This window comes from Sarcophilus harrisii, chromosome 5, assembly GCF_902635505.1.
Source record: "Sarcophilus harrisii chromosome 5, mSarHar1.11, whole genome shotgun sequence".
Lineage (NCBI taxonomy): Eukaryota > Metazoa > Chordata > Mammalia > Dasyuromorphia > Dasyuridae > Sarcophilus > Sarcophilus harrisii.
The window spans coordinates 84,335,582-84,355,981 of record NC_045430.1 but is presented as its reverse complement, the minus strand read 5'-3'; the positions used below and the strand labels follow the sequence as shown (position 1 = coordinate 84,355,981).

The following is a 20,400-nucleotide window of genomic DNA, read 5'->3' as shown; positions in this document are numbered from 1 at the left end:
GAAAAGGGGGTATAAAAGATCACTGAAAAAAATAATTCCTTAAAAGTTAGGGTGCAGAGGAGACAAAATAATAACAAGACAGATTAAGGAGCAGAACTAAAGCAGAAGAATTAGCAAGGATAAAAAATAAGAAATAGACACAAACACAACAATGATCAAGAATATAATTTATTTTTTAAAGAGTAGGAGTAATAACCGTTGATTTCAAAGTCAAAATTAAAAATTCAATAGAGAAATCTATATTACATGTCAGTCATATTAATAGTTTTAGATGTATGTCTATACATGTCTATATACACACATATATACACATAAATATATCTGTGCTTCATGTGCAAAGGTATTTGTGGCAGCCCTTTTTGTAGTCCAAGAAACTGGAAACTGAATGGATGCCCATCAGTTGGAGAATGGCTGAATAAATTATAGTGTATGAATGTTATGGAATATTATTGTTCTGTAAGAAACGACCAGCAGGATGATTTCAGAAAGGCCTGGAGAGACACATGAACTGATGCTAAGTGAAATGAGCAGAACCAGGAGATCATTATACATGACAACAAGAAGACTATACGACAATATTCTAATGGATGTGGCTCCCTTCAACAATGAGATGATTCAAACCAGTTCCACTTGTGCAGTGATGAAGAGAGCCATCTACACCCAGAGAGAGGACTGTGGTAACTGAGTGTGATTCACAACACAGCATTTTCACTCTTTTTGTTGCTAACTTGCATTTTATTTTGCTTCTTTTTTTTTTTTTACTGGTTTGATTTTATTTTTCTTGTACAGCACATTAATTATATAAATATGTATGCATACATTAGATTTATTATATATTTCTACCATATTTAACATATATTGGACAATTTGCCATTTAGGGGAGAGTGTAGGGGAAGGGAGGGAAAATTGGAACACAAGGTTTTGCAAGAGCTAATGTTGAAGAATTGTCCAAGAATATGTTTTGAAAAATAAAAAGTTTTAATCAAAAAAAAAAAAAATCTGCGCTTAACTGCAGCCTGCTTGGGAGAGGTTGGGAGATGAAAGGGAACAAAAAGAATTAAGTAAAAAGTGCATAACTGAGAACAAAAGAAAACCTATAAAGAAGCAAGAAAAGATGGACAGTCATAAATCAAATGTCTTCTATAATTATATATGCTTTCTTGAAATAGAAATTTATTGTTATATATTTTGAATTCCCTCTGATACTCTGCTGTGCATATGGCAATGTTATGGGTTTTTTCCGATTCTGTCTTTCTTTTTCTACTTTTTATTTACGTTTTAAGTAAATAAAATTTAAAAGACAAATTAAAAATTAGAATTGGGAGAATGGAAGCTAATGACTTTTTGATACATTAAGAACCAATCAAAATCAAAAGAATGAAAAAATAGAAGAAAATGTGAAATATCTCATTGGAAAAACAAGTGACCAGGAAAATAGATTCAGGAGAGATAATTTAAGAATTTGAAAACCATAATCTAAAAAAGAGCCTAGACATCATCTTTCAAAAAATTATCAAGGAAAACTGCCATGACATTCTAGAAGCAGAGTATAAAAGAGAAATTGAAAGAATCTACCAATCATTTTCTGAAAGAGATCCAAAAATGAAAACTCCAGGAATATCATACCCAAATTCCAGATCTTCCAGATCAAGAAGAAAATTCTGCAAGCAGCCAAAAAGAAACAATTAAAACATTATGGAACCACAGTCATTATAGCAAAAAATTTACCAGCTTCTCCCTTATAATATTATAACACAAGGATCACCTGCCCAGAAAAAACTGAGTATAATCCTTCAAGGGAAAAAATGGATATTCATTGAGATAGAGTATCTGACTTTCAAGCCAAGATGCAAAAAAGTATAAAAGGGTAAACAGGAAAGAGAAACCATAAGTGATTCAATCAGGTTAAACTATTTATATCCCTACAAGGGAAAATGATATTTATAATGAACGAAAACTTTCTCACTATTAGGACAGTTAGAAAGAGTATACATAGACAGAAAGCAAAGGTATGAGTTGAATGTGATGGTATAATTATCAAAAAAATAAAAATAAATGAAATTAAGAGATTAGAAAGAAGAATGCATTGAGAGAAAGAAAGAGGGAAAGGTACAATGGGATAAATTATCTGACATGAAAGAGGCCTGAAAGAGATTTTACAGTGGAGTGGAAAAGGGAGTAAGGGGAAAAGAGCATATGAACATTACTCTCTTGAGAACTGACTCAAAGAGGGAACATACACACAATTAGGTGTAGAAATCTAGCTTATCATACAAAACAGAACACTTTTGAGAACAGACAGAGAGAGAGAATAGGATAAATGGGGAAAATAGGATGGAGGGAAATCTAGCTGGTTATTACTATGGTGAAAAAAAAAGTTTACAATGAGTTTCTCTGTTAAGACTTCATTTCTCAAACCTATAGAAAACTGAAAAGATATGAAGAGACATATGAATAGGCAGGCTTTCAGGCAGAATAACCAAAGCTATCTATAGTGATGAAAAAATTCTCTAAATCACTATTTATGAGAGAAATGCAAATTAAAACATCTCTGAGTTACTACCTAACATTTGTCAGAATGGCTAATATGACAGAAAAGGAAAATGACAAATGTTGAAGAGGATGTAGGACAATTAAAATATTAATGTACTAATAGTGAAGTTGTATATTAATTCAACAATTCTGGAGAGTAATTTGAAACTATGCCCAAAGGGCTCTAAAACCATGCATTCCTTTAACCAAGCAATATTACTATGAGGTCTGTATCCCAACAAGATAAAAAACAAAAGGAAAAGGACCTCTTTATACAACAATATTTATAGCACTACCTTTACTTCTGGCAAAGAATTGGAAATTGAGGGGAATGTTTGAATAAGTTGTACTTCATGATTGTGACGGAATAACATTATGCCTTAAGAAATTATGAACAATATGTTTTCAGAAAAACAAAACCAGAAGAACGTACACAGTAAGAGAAATATTTTATGATTTTCTACTATAAATAACAACTATTTTCAGCAATAGATTGATCCAATACAATTCTGTAAGACTAATGATGAAAGGTGGTAAAGATTCCAAAATGGTATAGTCAAAATGTAGATCAAATATACTTTTTTTTTACTTTATTTTTCTTGGAGGGAGGGTTGTTTATGTTTTCTCTCACAGAATGACTTATACAGAAATGAACTTTGTGTGTTTGCTTTGTCAGTGGGAGAGGTGGAGAGAAGAGAGAGGGAGAGATTTTGGACCTCAAATTTATTTTTTTTATTAAAGCTTTTCATTTATAAAACATATGTATGAGTAATTTTTCAACATTGACCCTTGCAAAACTTTCTGTTCCAAATTTTTCCCTTCTTCTCATCCCCTTCCCTAGATGGCAGGTAGTCCATTACATATTAAATATGTTAAAAATATATGTTAAATCCAATATATATGCATATTTATATAGTTATCTTGCTGCACAAGAAAAATCAAATCAAAAATTTTTTAAAAACTGAGAAAGAAAACAAAATGCAAGCAAACATCAACAGAAAGAGTGAAAGTGCTATGTTGGGGTGCACACTCAGTCCCCATAGGCCTCTCTCTGGGTGTAGATGGCTCTCTTCATCACTGAATAATTGGAACTGGCTTGAATCATCTCATTGTTGAAGAGAGCCACGTCCGTCAGAATTGATAGCCATATAGTCTTGATGTTGCTCTGTATAATGATCTGGTTATGCTCATTTCACTTAGCATCAGTTCATGTAGGTCTCTCCAGGGCTCTCTGAAATCATCCTGTTGGTCGTTTTTTACAGAAAAATAATATTCCATAATATTCATATACCATAACTTATTCAGCCATTCTCCAATTGATGAGCATACACTCAATTTCCAGGTTCTTGCCATTACAAAAAGGGTTGCAATAAACATTTTTTGCACAGGTGGATCTCTTTCCCTTCTTTAATATCTCTTTGGGATATAAGGCCGTAAGTTACACTGCTGGATCAAAGGGTATGCATAGTTTGAATATAGTTCCAAATTGCTCTCCAGAATGGTTGGATCTGTTCACAGTTCCACCAACAATGTATCAGTGTCCCAGATTTCCCAGATCTCCTCCAACATTCGTCATTATCTTTTCCTGTCATTTTAGCCAATCAGACAAGTGTGAGTTGGTATCTCAGAGTTGTCTTACTTTGCATTTCTCTGATCAATAGTGATTTGGAACACCTTTTCATATGACTAGAAATAGTTTCAATTTCTTCATCTGAAAATTGTCTGTTCATATCTTTTGACCATTTATCAATTGGAGAATGGCTTGAATTTTTACAAATTTGAGTTAATTCTCTATATATTTTGGAAATGAGGGCTTTATCAGAACCTTTGAATGTAGAAATGTTTTCCCAGTTTATTGCTTCCTTTCTAATCTTGTCTGCATTAGTTTTGTTTGTACAAAACTTTTAACTTAATATAATCAAAATTTTCTATTTTGTGATCAATAATGATCTCTAGTTCTTTGATTACAAATTCCTTTCTCTTCCACAGATCTGAGAGATAAACTATCCTATGTTCTTCTAATTTGTTTATACTATCATTCTTTATATCTAGATCATGAACCCATTTCGAACTTATCTTGGTATATGATGTTAGATGTGGGTCAATGACTAGTTTCTGCCATACTAGTTTCCAATTTTCTCATAAATTTTTGTCAAATAGTGAATTCTTTTCCCAAAAGGTGGGGCCTTTGGGTTTGTCAAACACTAAATTACTATAGTCATTGACTATTTCGTCTGTGAACTTAATCTATTCCACTTATCAACTACTCTGTTTCTTAGCCAGTACCAAATGGTTTTGATGACTGCTGCTTTATAATCTTTTTAGATCTGGTACAGCTAGGCCACCTTCATTTACTTTTTTTTTATTATTATTAATTCCCTTGAAATTCTTGACCTTTTGTTCTTCCAGTTGGATTTTGTTATTTTTTCTAGTTCAGTAAACCAGTTTCTTGGGAGCTTGATTGGTATGGCACTAAATATATAGATTAGTTTAAGGAATATTGTCATCTGTATTATATTCGCTCAACTTATCGAAGAGAAAATGAAAATTTTCCAATTGTTTAGATCTGAATTTATTTGTGTGGAAAATGTTTTGTAGTTTTGCTTATATAGTTCTTGACTTTCCCTTGGCAGAAAGATTCCCAAATATTTTGTACTATCAGCAGTTATTTTAAATGGAATTTCTCTTTGTATCTCTTGCTGCTTGATTTAGTTAGTGATGCATAAGAATGCTGATGATTTATGTGGATTTATTTTGTATCCTGCAACTTTGCTAAAGCTGTAGATTATTTCTATTAGTTTCTTAGTTGATACTCTAAGTATACCATCATATCATCTGCAAAGAGTGATAATTTGGTTTCCTCCTTATCTACTCTAATTCCTTTAATTTCTTTTTCTTCTCTTATTGCCAAAGCTAGCATTTCTAATACAATATTAAATAGTAATGGTGATAGTGGGCAACCTTTTTCACCCCTGGTCTTATTGAGAATGGTTCCAATTTATCACCATTACATATGATGCTTGCTAATGGTTTTAAATAGATGATACTGACTATTTTAAGGAAAAGTCCATTTATTCCTATATTTTCTAGTGTTTTTAATAGGAATGGATGTTGGATTTTATCAAAAGCTTTTTTTTATCTATTGAAATAAGCATACTTTTTGTTAATTTGGTTATTGATATAGTCAATTATGCTAATAGTTTTCCTAATATTGAACCACCCCTGCATTCCTGGTATAAATCCTACTTGGTCATGGTGTATTATCCTGGGGATGATTTTCTGTAATCTCTTTGCTAATATTTTTTTAAACTTTTTTTTTATTATGACTTTTTATGTACAGAGCCCATGCCTGGGTAATTTTTTTTTTACAACATTATCCCTTGCGCTCACTTCTGTTCCAACTTTTCCCCTCCCTCTCTTCACCCCCTCCTCCAGATGGCAAGCAGTCCTATACAAGTTAAATATGCCACAGTATATCCTAGATACAATATATGTGTGCAGAACCGAATAGTTCTTTTGTTGCAAAGGAAGAATTGGATTCAGAAAGTAAAAATAACCTAGGAAGAAAAACAAAAAAGTAAGCAGTTTACATTCATTTCCCAGTATTCTTTCTTTGGCTGTAGCTGCTTCTGTACATCCTTGATCAATTGGAACTGAATTAGATCTTCTCTTTGTCAAAGAAATCTACTTCCATCAGAGTACATCCTCATACAGTATTGTTGTTGAGGTATATAAGGATCTCTTGGTTCTGTTCATTTCACTTAGCATCAGTTCATGTAAGTCTCGCCAATCCTCTCTGTATTCATCCTGCTGGTCATTTCTTACAGAACAATAATATTCCATAACATTCATATACCACAATTTACTCAACCATTCTCCAATTGATGGGCATCCATTCATTTTCCAGTTTTTAGCCACTACAAACAGGGTTGCCACAAACATTTTGGCACAAATAGGTCCCTTTCCCTTCTGCTAATATTTTATTTAAGATTTGTGCATTTAGGAGATTGGTATATAATTTTCTTTCTTTGTTTTCATCCTACCTGGTTTAGGTATCAGTACCATGTCTATGTCATAAAACGAATTTGGTAGGAGTCCTTCATTTCCTATTTTTTCAAATAGTTTATATAGTACTGGAGTTAATTCTTTAAATGTTTGGCAGAATTCACATGGAAATTCATCTGATCCTAGGGATTTTTCTTAGTTGATTAATAGGAGTTCAAAATTTTAAAACAAGAAATATTAGAGTTGTTTTTACATTAATTGGGAAAAATAAAATATTAAATAAGATTAGCAAGACTATATTAGTCATTTTGTATTCTAAGACCAAACTCAACTGTTGTTTCTGTTATCTTTTGATTTCCTACTATCCTGTTCCTATTCTAATCCCCTATGATGAATGTGACAACTTTTTCTGGTATTATTTCTAGAAGATGTTATAGGTCTTCATAAAACTGATCAGCTTTGGCTTCTTTGACATCAGTAATTGCAGTACATAGATTTGTATTACTCTGATGTTGAATAGTTTGTTTTGGATTCAGACATTATCATTTAGTCATTTTTGAGATTATATTCAGTACTGTTTTTCTTACTCTTTTCTTGAATATGAAGCCTATTTCACCTCTTCTATTGCTCACAATAGTATGTGTAGTGATTATCTAAATTATCCATTTCCATCCATTTAAGTTCACTGACACCCAAGATGTAAATCTCCATCATCTGTTTGACCATATCAAACTTACTTTGGTTCATAGATCTTACACTCCAAGTTTCTATGCAATATTTTTTTTTATTTAATAGTTTCTATGCAATATTAATCTTTACAGCATCAGACTTTACTTTTGTCACCAGATGCATCCAAAGCTGAACTTCCTTTTGGCTTTGGCCCAGTATTAGAGCCACTTGTAGTTGTCCTCTGATCTTAAGCCTTTTTTAAAATTTCCATATTAGTTGTGGAAAAAAAATCCTCAAGAATAATAAAGTTTAAAAAAAGTATTCTTCAATCTATAATTTTTCATACTAAGTAGAATTTTTCATAGTAACGCCTTCATTGTTACCTAGATAATTGTATTGCTGAGTATAGCTCAATCATTCACAGCTGGTGATCTTACAATACTGCTGTTACTTTGTACACAGTACATGTTACTTTGCATTGGCTTCTCAGAAAACTTTTCCAGCTTTTTCTAAACTCATTCTGCTAATCATTATTTAGAATCCTTTTGATGAGGAGGAGGATTAAAGGAGGAGAATTAAAGAGGAGAATTACAAGCTGGCTTGAAATTTAACATTTAAAAAAAACCCCAACAGATCATGGCAATAGGTCCCAACACTTCCTGGCACATAGAATAGAAATGGAAGCAGTATCAGACTTTATACTCTTGTTTTGCTCAAACTTAAATATTTTGGTCACATAATGAGACTGGACTCATTGGAAAAGACCCTGATATTGGGAAAGATTAAGGCAAAAGGCATGCCATTATGATCTATGGAATCAGTCAGACATGACTGTATTACTGAACAACAATAAAACTAACCATTTTTCAGAGCCTTCCTCAATTATGTGGGTCACACAGAATGTGGGTCACTGGCCCAGAGGACATAAAAGCTCTCTTGGATTGGTCATGTCAAATTCTGGGCTTTTCTAAATTTTGTGATTATTATTACAAATTTGTTAAGTACTATGCTACTCTCTTTTTGTGGTAGCAAAGAATTGGAAATTGAGGATACCTATCAATTGACTGAACAAGTTGCAGTATATGATTGGGATGGAATACCATTGTGCTATAAGAAATGATGAGCAGTATGCTCTTAGAAAAACATGGAAAGACAAGTGAAATGAGTAGAACCAGGAGAACATTGTACATGTTAACAGCAGTATTGTATAATGGTTAATTGTAAATGCCTTAGCTATTCTCAGCAATACAAAGATCCAAGACAATTCTAAAGGACTTATGATGAAAAATGTTATTCAACCAGAGAAAGAATTGATAGGCTCTAAATGTAGATTTAAACATACTAAATTGGAATATCCTGCGTGTAATTTAGATCTTTTTCCACTGAATTTTTACATTTTTCATGTAATGGTAATATTGATCTGATATAGGTATTCCTATGGGATGATTACATGAGTTATTGAGATAATTACTCTTGTTATTTTAAATAATATTTATTTTTATGATTGTAACATATATTCACAAATTTCAAATAGTCCTCAACTGATTTTGTAAGGGGTTAAAAATTTTTGATCAGGAGAAAGGTGTCCTTGCTGTTAGGGCATAAATTCCTGCTTCTCACTAGATATTATTATGGAGACTTGATGAACCAGAAACATCCTCCTATGGATAGGCAGACATTACCCAATTTCCCCCGTGTCCTCTGGCTTCTAGGATCTAGACCAACAAGGAATATCAGTGCTCCTTCATACCAACAGCACTGTTTCTAGTCTGGCCCTTGCAACCATCATTAAGGGAAGTAAACTGTTTAGAAAGGTGGGAGAAGGGGTCCATCATCCTTGCCACCAATACAAAATCACCTGTTAAATGACAGGTAAGTACAAGATCATCGTGTAGAACAGTGGCATCCAGGTCATTAGTCCTGCTTTCACTCCAACAACCAACTTTCCTTTTCCCCCAGCCATTATCCAGGAGAGCAATGCTTCTACACATCTAATCTTGTAGGTGCTACAGACCCTGCCTCTTAGCAGTTGTAGCTAATGAAAACCCAGAAAAGGAAGTTCACACTGCAAAGGCCCTTTAGCATTGTCAAGGAATACATCAAAAACAGACATGGATCTACACTTTTATCAATGGAAATGACACCAAAAATGTATTACCATCTGCCTTGGCACTATACCCCAAGAATCAGTGGAGCTTTTCATTGGACTTGCAGCTGAAACCTGCACATGTTATCTTTTCCAATTAAAATGTGAGCTCCAATTTGGGACATTCTCTTCTCAGTACCAGCCTCCATTTCCCTAATAAGACTTTGCCACTAGGAAGTCAGTCTCTTAGCAAAGCCGACTTCTCATACAAAGAGCTTGAAATGTCTATATCCTTTGACCCAGATTCTACTAGTAGGCTTATACTTTAAAAAGGCCCTTGAAAAGAAAAAAGCCCCTATATAGTACCCCGGAATATTTATAGCAGCACTTTTTGTGAGAACAAATAATTGGAAGTAAAGCAGATGTGTATACACTGAGAATAGCTAAACAAATTGTGGTATATGAATGTAATGTATTATTACTGTACTGTAAATGCTGAATATAGAGAAGTATGGAAAGAGTTACATGAACTGATGCAGAGTGAAATAAGCAGAGCCAAGAAAATAATGTATATGATTACAACAATGTAACTGGAAAGAACCACACACAAAAATCAAAAGTGAATGTTGCAAAATTATAAAGAACAAGCATGGCTGAAAAGAAGTTATATGAGAATATATCCTCACCCAGCCCTTTGAAGAGGTAGGAAGTCTACAAGTATTACACATATTTTCCTTTCTTTTTTTTTCTTTTAAGTTTTTATTTTATTTTATTAAAGCTATTTATTTTTAAAACATATGCATGGATAATTTTTCAATATTGATCCTTGCAAAACCTCATGTTCTGAATTTCCCCCCTCCCCATCTCTTCTCCTACATGGTAAGTAATCCAATATATCATTATGATGAGGTGCAAATGATGAGGTTAGTTGTTCTCTTCTTTTCAAAAATATAATGGTTCTCCGGAAGCAGGTTTCTTGGGGAGCTTCTGGAGGCAGCCTTAGTTTCAGTTCAGAGTAATAATCACCTCAAATGAAGCCAGGTGTTAAAAGTTTAAATTTTTTATTGTCTCCTTCAAAATAGCCCAGTTAGTTTTCTTAGAGGCCTATCTCCCTCCTTGATTCCAAAAGCTCTTGCAGCTTGTCTGCCAGCTTCAGCCTCCAGCTCTCTCTGAATCTTGGTTCTACTCTTCTCAATTGACTACTCCACTCACTGACTTCACTGACTCCTCTCCTTTTATGCTCTTTTAAAGATGTAAACTCAAAGGTTGACTCCTCCTCCGAAAGAGTGGGATTGTGGGAGGTGTAAACTTGTGAATCTCATACTGAATCCTGAAATCTCCCAAACTTGTGAACTAATGTATAAACTCTCAAAGGTGTAAACATAAGTATTGTTTCTATCAATTCTAGTGACTTAACATCTTGTAAGGATTCTAACAGTTAGTGATAGTGAAGAGATGTGAGAATTGGGGTGGGGAATCCCTGGCACAGGTCCAATGTGAAAGAATTCGCAAACCCAAAAAGTCTATAAGGCAAAGGGGGATTTTATTGTTCATTAAGAAGCCAGTCTGTTAGGAAGACTGACTTCTTAGCGGCAAAAAGTCCTGTCAAGGAAATAATAAAGGTTAATACTGAGAAGAGAACATCTTCACAGTGGTCAAAAGTCCTGGCAGGCAGCTTTGCCAAGAAGAGAGCTTGCAAAGCAAATTCTTGTTTTGGACTTCTGCAAAGATTTGGAGTTCAGAGTTGTCTTTTATTAGCAGTCTGAGGCTCAGGCTTCAATCAGTGCTCCAGGTCTAGATTTCCAGTTGAAAAGAGAATACTTATCTTGGAGTTTTGAGTCACTCAATAGGATTATCAGGTTGATATCTCCAACTGAATAAAATAACTTAATTTGGAGAGGGTGTTGTCTGGGATATCCTTTTCCCAAGGGAGATCCTGAGACCCCAATCACCCTTCTTTTACAGATTACAGGGGACACAGTTTCAGGATTCACCCCCATCAATTACACATTTTCAGTCTTTTTGATTTTTTCCTTTTCTTTAAAAATATTGTTACGTGGATAGGTCTCTGAGAGACAAATAAGGAAGGGTACTGGAAAAAATTATGGTGATGTAAAAAAACAAATAACATCAATAAAATCTTATTTTAAAAAAGAAAGAAAGAACGTAAGCTCCTGTAGATCAGATACCATTTTCCTCTTCTACATTCCTAGTTGTGGATGACTGATGATTCAGTTCCCATTCACCACTATTCCCTTGCGCTCTTTCCATCTTTGGATAGCACAGTGCTTTCCATATAGTCAGTGCTTAGATGCTTTTTGGTTCATTCATTTTGTACTGAGAGTGAAAATGATTTCTTGAGGACACCAGTCAAGTGATCTTGAAGAGGGGACCCCAAAACTCTAAAACTCCTTGAAGGAGAAAATCTCCTTCAACTCTGCCGCAATGAGGGACCTGCCCGAGGGAAACAAGACAAACAGCTTCATTCTGTCATCTACAGGGGTTGGTTCAGTCTGAGCAAAAGAATTCCAACCCTATTGAATTAAAGAAATCCATTCAATTCTATTCAAATTCCAGCTCAAGCTGAAACCCAGCTAGTAGATGACCCAACTTGGGACTCCACCCACTAGCCCCCTTCAGCTTGTAGCCAAAACTCCTATTATAAAAGAGCCAATCTGAAATCCTCTTTGCAGAGGTCCTAAACATGCCATGCTATGCCAAGGCAGCCTCTGCCCACTGGAATAATATTCTTTTCTACTGCTACCTTCTCTTTACCCTCATCTATTTCCCTGAGGAGACTTTATGCCTCTCTGTCAGGATTTCTAACCTTACTTCCTAAGCCCTATAATAAACCTCTTTTTATCAATCTAGGTTTTCAGGTTTGTAAATTCCTTTACAGAGAATCTCTGCGCCACCAGAAGGGGGGTCCCCAAAACTCCCTACCCTTGCGCCAAATCCCAAGGGAGTATAGGGGAGCCAAACCTCTCCATTTGGTTCCCTGAATCCCAAATCTGCCACTAGACCTTATCATTTAACTCCCAGACCAACAGGAACCCTAATCTCATTCTGGTTCCCTAAATCTAGATCTCATCATTTGGTTCCCTACAAAAGGGAATCCCAAAACCTAAACCTCATCATATTTTGGTTCCCTGAAAGGGAACCCCCAAAATTAGACTTTACCTCATCAATTTGAAGAGCTGCACAGATCAGGATGAGAATATGGGTAGTGGGGTAAAGGGAAGATAGTGTTGCCTACTTGCCAACGAAATGTGGACAATCTAAGATGCCCAGAGAAGCAAATCAGAGGCAGGACCTGAAAGAGCAGAGGGTTGTTCCTCAATATTCCTCTGTCCTTATGGTTTTACTACACTAACACCTTCCCCCCTGGGTGTTAACCCCTGGCCTTGGGGAACCATTTACTACCATTTACTGTGGTGTTCTTTTTCCAAAACACAGCCAGGTGATAAAAGAGTTCAGATCTTTTATTGCGTCCTTCAATATAGCCCGGTTAGCTCAGAGGCCTATCTCTCTGCTTGGTTCTAAGAGCTCCACCCGAATGTCTCCAAATCCAAAGGTTTGTCCTTCCGACTCCAGCCAGCACCAAGGTAGAAGATAGGATGACTCTTTCTTGCCTTGAAGATAGGGCTTGTAGGCTTTCTTCCAGAGGCCTATCTCTCTGCTTGGTTCCAAGAGATCTTGCAGCTTTGTCCTTGGCTTCTGTCTCTGCTTCAGCCTCCAGCCAGCGCCAAGCTGGAAGATGCAATGAATCTCTTTTGCCTTGAAGATAGGGCTTTTGGGCTTCCTCCCAGAGTTCTCTCCGACCCCAGTCAATGTTCCCAAGAAACTCCCTCAAGCTCTAAGAGCTTCCTGTATATATATGATTTCCCAAAGGTTAACTCCTCCTTCTGGAGAGAGAGGGATTCTGGGTTATCTCCCAGAGTGCTCTCTGGCCCTAAGGGAGGTATGAATTCGGATATCTCATACTAAGCCTGAAATCTCCCAAACGTGTGAACTCCATTGAGTACTTAGATACTTATGAGCTCTCTAAAGGTGTGAACATAAGTATCATTTCTATCAGTTGTACTTAGAACCTTGTTTCAAGTTCTGGCCCAAAATATCTCCTTCTAAGATCAAATCAATCATATTGAACCATGCCAAATTAGATAATTATTCTCTATCAACTCCAATGGCTTAACAGTTTATAAAGATTCCAACAATTTACCAATTCATTGCTCATTTCCTGTTATTCTCTCAGATTCAATTTGGAGTTGGGGAGAGATGGAAGAGAAATTTCAAGAATCTTTATTCCTTTGTTTTCATGCCTATGCTGTTTACAATTATGTAAAATAACAACAAAACTAGATGGTCAAATGGAAAAGAGATCTTAATGTTTGTTTTTTCTCACCAGATTAGGTTACAAAAGAAACTGAGATGATACTATTCTTAATTTTCAGAGTATGTATGAATATGTTCAAGTTGTACCCCTGGACCTTTTCCTAGAACCTGTTAGGTTTCTTACAAAGTACTAAGACAGTGGAATTGATAGAGACAATAGTTATCTAATTTAGCATGGTTCATTATAATTGATTTAATCCTACAAGGAGATGTTATGAGCCAGAACTTGAAACAAGGTACTAAGTGGAATTGAGGAGACAATGGTTAAATTTAGTTTAGCATTGATTTAATCCTACAACAAATAATGGTTTCCTAGTGATATGATGATTGGTGTATATTCACTGTGGAACATAGAAGGAGGAGCTGTCAGGGCCAGAGAGGACAGGTGCACTAGAAGCTCTCGGAGGCAGAGACAGATTCATTCCATCTTCACCTTTGTGCTGGCTGGAGGCTGAAGCACAAACCCTTGGATTGGAGACATTTGGAGGGAGCTAGAGGCAGAACCTGGCAGAGGCAAAGGACTAGTGGTAGGAGCTCTCAGAACCAAGGAGAGAGATAGGCCTCTATTAAAGCTAACCGGGCCCCAGGAAAAGAGACAAGACTTTGAAGGAGACAATAAAGGATTTGGACTTTAACCCCTGGCTGCACTTGTGATTACTGAATTGAAAGGAAGGCTGCCTCAAGAAGCCCCCCAAGAAACCTGCTCCCAGAGAATATTATATTTTAGAGAAGAATATTACAAGAACCCAAGGAAACAGAGACTGATAAAGAAAGTTAAAAATCCTCAGGTGATGGTGGGACAGAGGAGATGTTTTTTGTCCGAATATATCTTGCTGAATTGGCCAGGGTACCAAGCTGTGGCTAGCCTTGCCTCGGCACTGCACTGGGCTAGCCCGGGGCTGAAGCCGCTGGAGCTTGCAGTGGAGGAGAAGGCTAGTTTCCCACTGCATACAGGCACCAGCAATGCAGCCCTAGTTTCCCCTTGGCTTTAGACCAGCCAAAGAGCAGGAAAGTGCAGGTGAGCGTGAATAATTAATCCAATGAAGTGATGGTAATGGAGTGTGAAACTGTGTTCCCTTTTGATCTGTAAAATTAACACTATGAAATTCTGCCCCCTTTGGTCTCCCAGGCTGTGGGAGTCTGTGAGAGAGCGTCTCAGGCTGAGCCATTTCTAAGGCAAATCACCTCCATTGATAGCCGGATCACTAAAATTCAGGCTGAAAAAGCCTTCAAAGTAATTTCAATTGGGAGATCCTGGTCTGATCAGCTCAAGGTGCCCCAGACCTTCCTCCCCTCCCCCCAAGATCTGCTCATAAAATAAGCTTCTGCTCTCTTTTCGTTCTTGGCAGAATGTCCAAAGCAGGCTGCTTTGCCTCTGTGGCACAGCTGCCAGGACCTTGCCCGCTGGGAAGACCTTCTCTTCTCAGTGCCAGCCTCCATTTCCCTAATAAGACTTTGCCACTAGGAAGTCAGTCCTTAGCAGAGCTGACTTCTCATCCAACAATAAACTTCCATTTTTGTCACCTAAAGCTCTTCGGGTTCCTGAATTATTTCACAAAGGACCTGCGCCTCCGATCACAACTCTCTCACTGCCACTAGAACCCCCTCAATGACATCAAACCCAACTACAAGGAGACCCGAAGGTGTAAGCTTTCATTTGAATTACCACAGCAAACCTAGAATTCCAAATCCAGTTAAATGGCATCATGGGCTTCCAGCAAATTAGAACAGAGCAACGTGTCCCACGTGGAAACAGTTAGATTAAACCCCTAGCTGTTAAGCGATAAGCCTACGAAACTACAATCCCCAGAAGCCTCTGCGAGCGTCGCCTTTCCTCCACCTTTTACCCACCCTCTGTAGCATGGCAACGGCGTGACGTGACCCGGGGACCCGAATTGGAGTTGCAGCGGCCGCCGGCTTCAGTCTCAGCCAAGCGGGCTGACCTGGAGGAGTGGTTGGGAGGTACAACCCCCTTGCCCCTCTAGGCCTGATCTCGCTCCTGGGCGTCCTCCTCACCCGGCAGCCGCTCCCAGCCTGCAGGGTCAGGGAGGGCAAGACCGCTGCTAGGGGAGAGGGCGAAGAAGGCAGGAGCGCGCGGCGCGCGGCGCGCATGGCGATGGCGGGCGCGCGGCGGCTCCCCGCTGGAACGCGCGCGGCGGCTCGGCGCTGCCGCTGTCTCCAGCCGGGCGCGCAGCCCGCCCCGCCCCCAGGCTCTCTAAGAGGGCTGCAGCCAATGAGGTGAGACCGCTCTCCCGTCAGAGCCGAAACGGGTTAGGGGAACCCAGGGGCACCCGCGCGGCTGCTGTGCCCCGTCCCGCCGCGCAGCTCGCCTACTGGGCCCGACGGAACCGAGCGCTGCCCGCGTGGCCCCGGACCGGGTGTTGATTGTCCTCACGGGGCTCCGCTTCGGCTCCCCGCGCCTCAGCTCCCCCTTCCAGGCGGCGTCCGAGCCCCTCCCCCGGTCCTGTCCTCAGCCGCCCCAGACCTTTAGCACTCGTGACCACTTGGCAAGGGGGCTCGGCGGGTTGCAGCTGGTGCTGGGGGCGGGGAGCGGGGAGCTCGTTCGGCTGACCTTTCCCCTGGGAAGACGCCCCTTCGTGCGGTCTTGCTTGTAGTCGACCCTCATTGCAGGGGCGGCCCGAGCTTTGCGACCAGCCCGCCTGGGCAGGCTAACATTGCCTCCTTCCTCTCCTCCCCAGGCTCTTGCCTTCCTGCAGCCTCTTGCTGCCCAGAGCTGTCCAGGCCTTGGGGGCCGAGGCTGGCCTTTCCCACAGCCGTTCTTTTATGGGCTTAGCTTCCCCATTCACCAACAAGCGCAAGGCGTATTCGGAACGCAGGATTATGGGGTGAGACTCTCCTGCCGGTCACCCTAACCCCCGGTGTTGGAAAAAAAAAAAAGCATGCCAGCTAGCTGAGCCAGCAAGGGTAGCCCACCCGGATCTGTGGCAGTCTCTCACAATGGCTATGCCTTTGCTCCTGCTCACCTGGCATAACCTTATACCGATTCACTGACTACTAGCCAGAAAGCGGACAAAACGATTAGATAACTGACCCCTCTGGAAATAAATTATTCTGTTCTCAGCTTCCAGGGCACTGATGCCATTTTCCTACTCTCGTTTCCTCTCTCCTCTACGAACTTATCAGAGGTCAAGACAGGACTTGCTTGCCATAAGACCTTAGCATGTTTCTCAGTGACCTGAGCATATAACCAACCCTTTTCCAGTTTTCAGTGCCACACTGGCCTGATTTTCAGTGTTCTTTAGATCTGGAATAAGGGGAATTCATCCCTGTAGTTTGGGGAGGTCAGATGATCTTCAAATTCCTGGGATAGATGGGTTGTGTATACATGTCTGTATACAGTCAGTAGTAAGTTGGCAGGCACTGGACCCAATGCCTAGGCCCTTGGCCCCTCTCTTTGAACCCCACCCCACCCCAATTACCCCCAGGTACTCAATGCAGGAGATGTATGAGGTGGTGTCCAATGTCCAGGAGTACAGGGAATTTGTGCCTTGGTGTAAGAAGTCCATAGTGGTGTCCAGCCGAAAAGGTTACCTGAAGGCCCAGTTGGAGGTTGGCTTCCCACCTGTTGTGGAACGTTACACCTCGGCTGTCTCCATGGTCAAACCTCATATGGTTAAGGTAAGACACACAGTCCTGTGAAACTTGAGGGCAGGGGCAGTGAGGTGACAAGTCACTTCTCTGTTCCATTATTAATCATAACCTTAAATTGACTTAGTGTTTGTTTTGAAATTTCACATTTTGAGCTTTACCCAGTGTAATCATACATCGACAACCCTTCTTCCTACCAGGCGGTCTGCACTGATGGCAAACTCTTCAACCATTTAGAGACCATCTGGAGATTCAGCCCTGGTCTTCCTGCCTACTCCCGAACTTGCACAGTAGACTTTTCGGTGAGTTAAGGTGTGGCTGGGAAACAGTAGCTAGGTGTCATATTTTAGCTCCAAGTCAATTCAGCAAGCATTTTTCTGAGTGCTTATTATGTGCCAGGTGCTATGCTAAATTTCAGCTACCACTGAGCCAGGTATCAACTCACTAGTACAGATTGAGTTGGATTAAAATCTAATTGGCAAATACATAAAATTTTAAAATGCAGTAATTAAATTGGGTTTTCTAAGGCTACTTACTCTGATCAGAGATTTTGTTTCTACTAATGCTGGACCTGGAATCAGATCCAGCCTCAGATACTTAACTAGCAGTGTGACCCTAGGCAAGGCATTTAACTCAATTGCTATTATATTCCTGACTAAGCTGGTATGCTTCCTAGGAAGGAGACTGTTCTGTATTCGAAGTCATACTTCTGGCTCAATCTACTGCAAAGTGTTTTTGAATAGGAACTATGGGGGTTAAAAGCTCTGAAGAATTGCATCTCTGAATTTATTCAAAGAAGGTATCCAAGTTAAAGCGAAAGCTTCTGTTTCTCTTTTTGCTCTCAATGCTAGATTTCCTTTGAGTTTCGATCACTGCTCCACTCTCAGCTGGCCACCATGTTCTTTGATGAGGTTGTTAAACAAAATGTTGCTGCCTTTGAACGTCGAGCCGCCACGAAGTTTGGGCCGGAGACGGCCATCCCCCGTGAACTCATGTTCCATGAGGTGCACCATACTTGATATCAGCCTTGTAACTTATTTATTTGGTTTGATCCACAGCTCCACCCTCTGGGGCAAGTCTTGTTTATGTCTACCTCCCTGCCCTAATAGTTCTGGCTCTCCAGGAAGAGAGAACTTGGGAATTTGGGGTGAGAAGATACTGAGGGGTAAGGAAGAGTTGGCTAGCCTGACTCCAGGAACTGAACCTTATATGCCAATGTCCCAAAAACTGGACTCACAATTGCTGGGATCATCAATTTTTTGATTATATCTTGTTAGCTAGGACTTATTCCCTAAAATTTATGGTTCCTCAGTGTCTCTGGAAGGATAAATAGATCCAGACACTATTCTCTCTGGTTAAGGAGCTAAGGGGATGAGGCAGTCCTTATTATCTTGATAAAGAAGACTTATGAGGGAAAAGTAACTTCCAGTTTGGAATCCAGGTATCTGAGGTTCTACCTGAAGCCTGCTTTCCAAAAATGTAAATTCTTCCCCCAACCCCTGGCTGTATAGAATGTCAGTTCTTTTCCCCCTTCCAGGATGGAGGGGAGGCTGTGAGTAAAGCTGCACTTACTTCTAAGCCTGACCTTTTCTTCCATCTGGGCTGAGTGTTTTGATGAAGAGCCAATAAACCAATTGTGTGAATTTGGTTTTGTAATGCTTCTTAGGTAAGGAATACAGAGCAGGAAGAGAACGCCATGGGGGAAAAAAGGTAGCTGTACAACATCATCCTTGGACACAGTGTCCCTGCTAACTATAGTCCCACATTCCCCTGGCTGAGGCTCACTATCCAGGCTCTTCTTCACTATTTATAGCTTCTCTTCAGAAGGTCAATTGTAGCAGGAACCTAGTGGGGGGAAGGAGTTGGGAGCTAGCAGCACAACTAAGAAAAGATCCAGACCAGGAACAAGAGCCATTACTTGTGTGTGTGTGTGTGTGTGTGTGTGTGTGTGTGTGTGTGTGTGATGGCATCTGGCATTATGACAAAGAATCCTAAGGACACTTTCTTAGAAAAAGGTCTTAGAAAATTCACCTTGAAACCCCACTGTGAACAGGAAGACCTGGGTTCCAGTACCATTTCCAACACTACCTAGCTCTCCAAACCTCAGTTTGCTTATCTATAAAAGTGGTTATGATAATAACCTCACAAGAGTTGGCTAAAAGAAGTTAACTTGAAGCACTACAGTATTTGCCACCCAAGTTAAAACACTCTTGTGTACCAGAGGCCTCTTCCCTTCCCCCATTCTCTGGCAATGCAACAGAACTATCAGCTCTCACTCCTAAGGCCATTCATTTAACTCCTTTCACTCAGTAAGCTGGATGGTCAGGAAAGAAGTTGGTGGAATTTCTGTTCAACAGAACTTCATAGCCTCACTACATAAGATAACTATATCAGTTGAAAAAACATGAATTATGGATTCCTTTTCAAAAAACCCATAGTGTCTTCTCCTTGATATCAAAGGAAGGAAACCCCCTGAATCAGACATCAATAAGCCTTTACTTTTTACTTCTTACTTCTACGGTTTATGACGCCGAGACCCAGCTTTGTTAATAAAAACATTTATTTTGCGTTTATACAGAACAACCTTAAGTCTGCAACAGGACTTTTGACAATTACCCAGGGGTTCATAGACAGTGTGTCCATCTCAACAGCTTGGTTCTAGGGACAAGGGATCCACACAAACACAGGCAAGATTGGAGAGGTTGGATGAAGGGGACACAGTGAGAGGAGTGTATTTCAGTCCTTTCTGGAAGAGGCAGCAGAGCATTCTGAATCACTGAAAAACCTGTGCAAATGGGGCTTTAAACAATGAACCACATGGGGGGGGAATTTGGAGGGGACAAGATTGGTTGGGGGAGTGAGCTGTGTGTGTGTGTGGTTATTTATATTAATGCCCTAAGCCCTGGGGTCTAATACTAACAGGATCAAATCCATTCAAGTAATTTTCACTTCCAGGTTAAAAAAAAATTATCCCTGTGGGCATATCATAAAGACAAGCATGCTCTAGGCCATTTGCAGGCCCCTGCTCTTTAAAATATGTATGGGGGGTGGAGGGAAGTGGTTAGAGATTTATAGCCTGATTCTGTCTATCTGGATGTGAACAC

The 20,400-nt window shown here is 39.4% G+C and overlaps 1 protein-coding gene across 1 annotated transcript; it reads left to right on the top strand.

Annotated features, from left to right (window-relative positions):
* The first annotated feature begins 15,555 nt into the window (after positions 1 to 15,555).
* COQ10A (coenzyme Q10A) lies at positions 15,556 to 20,246 on the top strand. The gene is made up of 5 exons (XM_031941181.1): positions 15,556 to 15,925; positions 16,387 to 16,533; positions 17,134 to 17,326; positions 17,497 to 17,598; positions 18,148 to 20,246. Exons 1-5 carry the CDS (start codon positions 15,798 to 15,800, stop codon positions 18,313 to 18,315), a joined length of 738 nt encoding a protein of 245 aa, XP_031797041.1. The 5' UTR covers positions 15,556 to 15,797; the 3' UTR covers positions 18,316 to 20,246.
* Positions 20,247 to 20,400: the final 154 nt, after the last annotated feature.

Coding starts and splice junctions, on each gene's coding strand:
- COQ10A (XM_031941181.1), top strand. CDS start 15,798: ATGGCGATGGCGGGCGCGCGGCGGCTCCCCGCTGGAACGCGCGCGGCG. Junction 15,926..16,386: donor AGAGGGCTGCAGCCAATGAG/GTGAGACCGCTC, acceptor TCTCCTCCCCAG/GCTCTTGCCTTCCTGCAGCC. Junction 17,327..17,496: donor TCAAACCTCATATGGTTAAG/GTAAGACACACA, acceptor TCTTCCTACCAG/GCGGTCTGCACTGATGGCAA.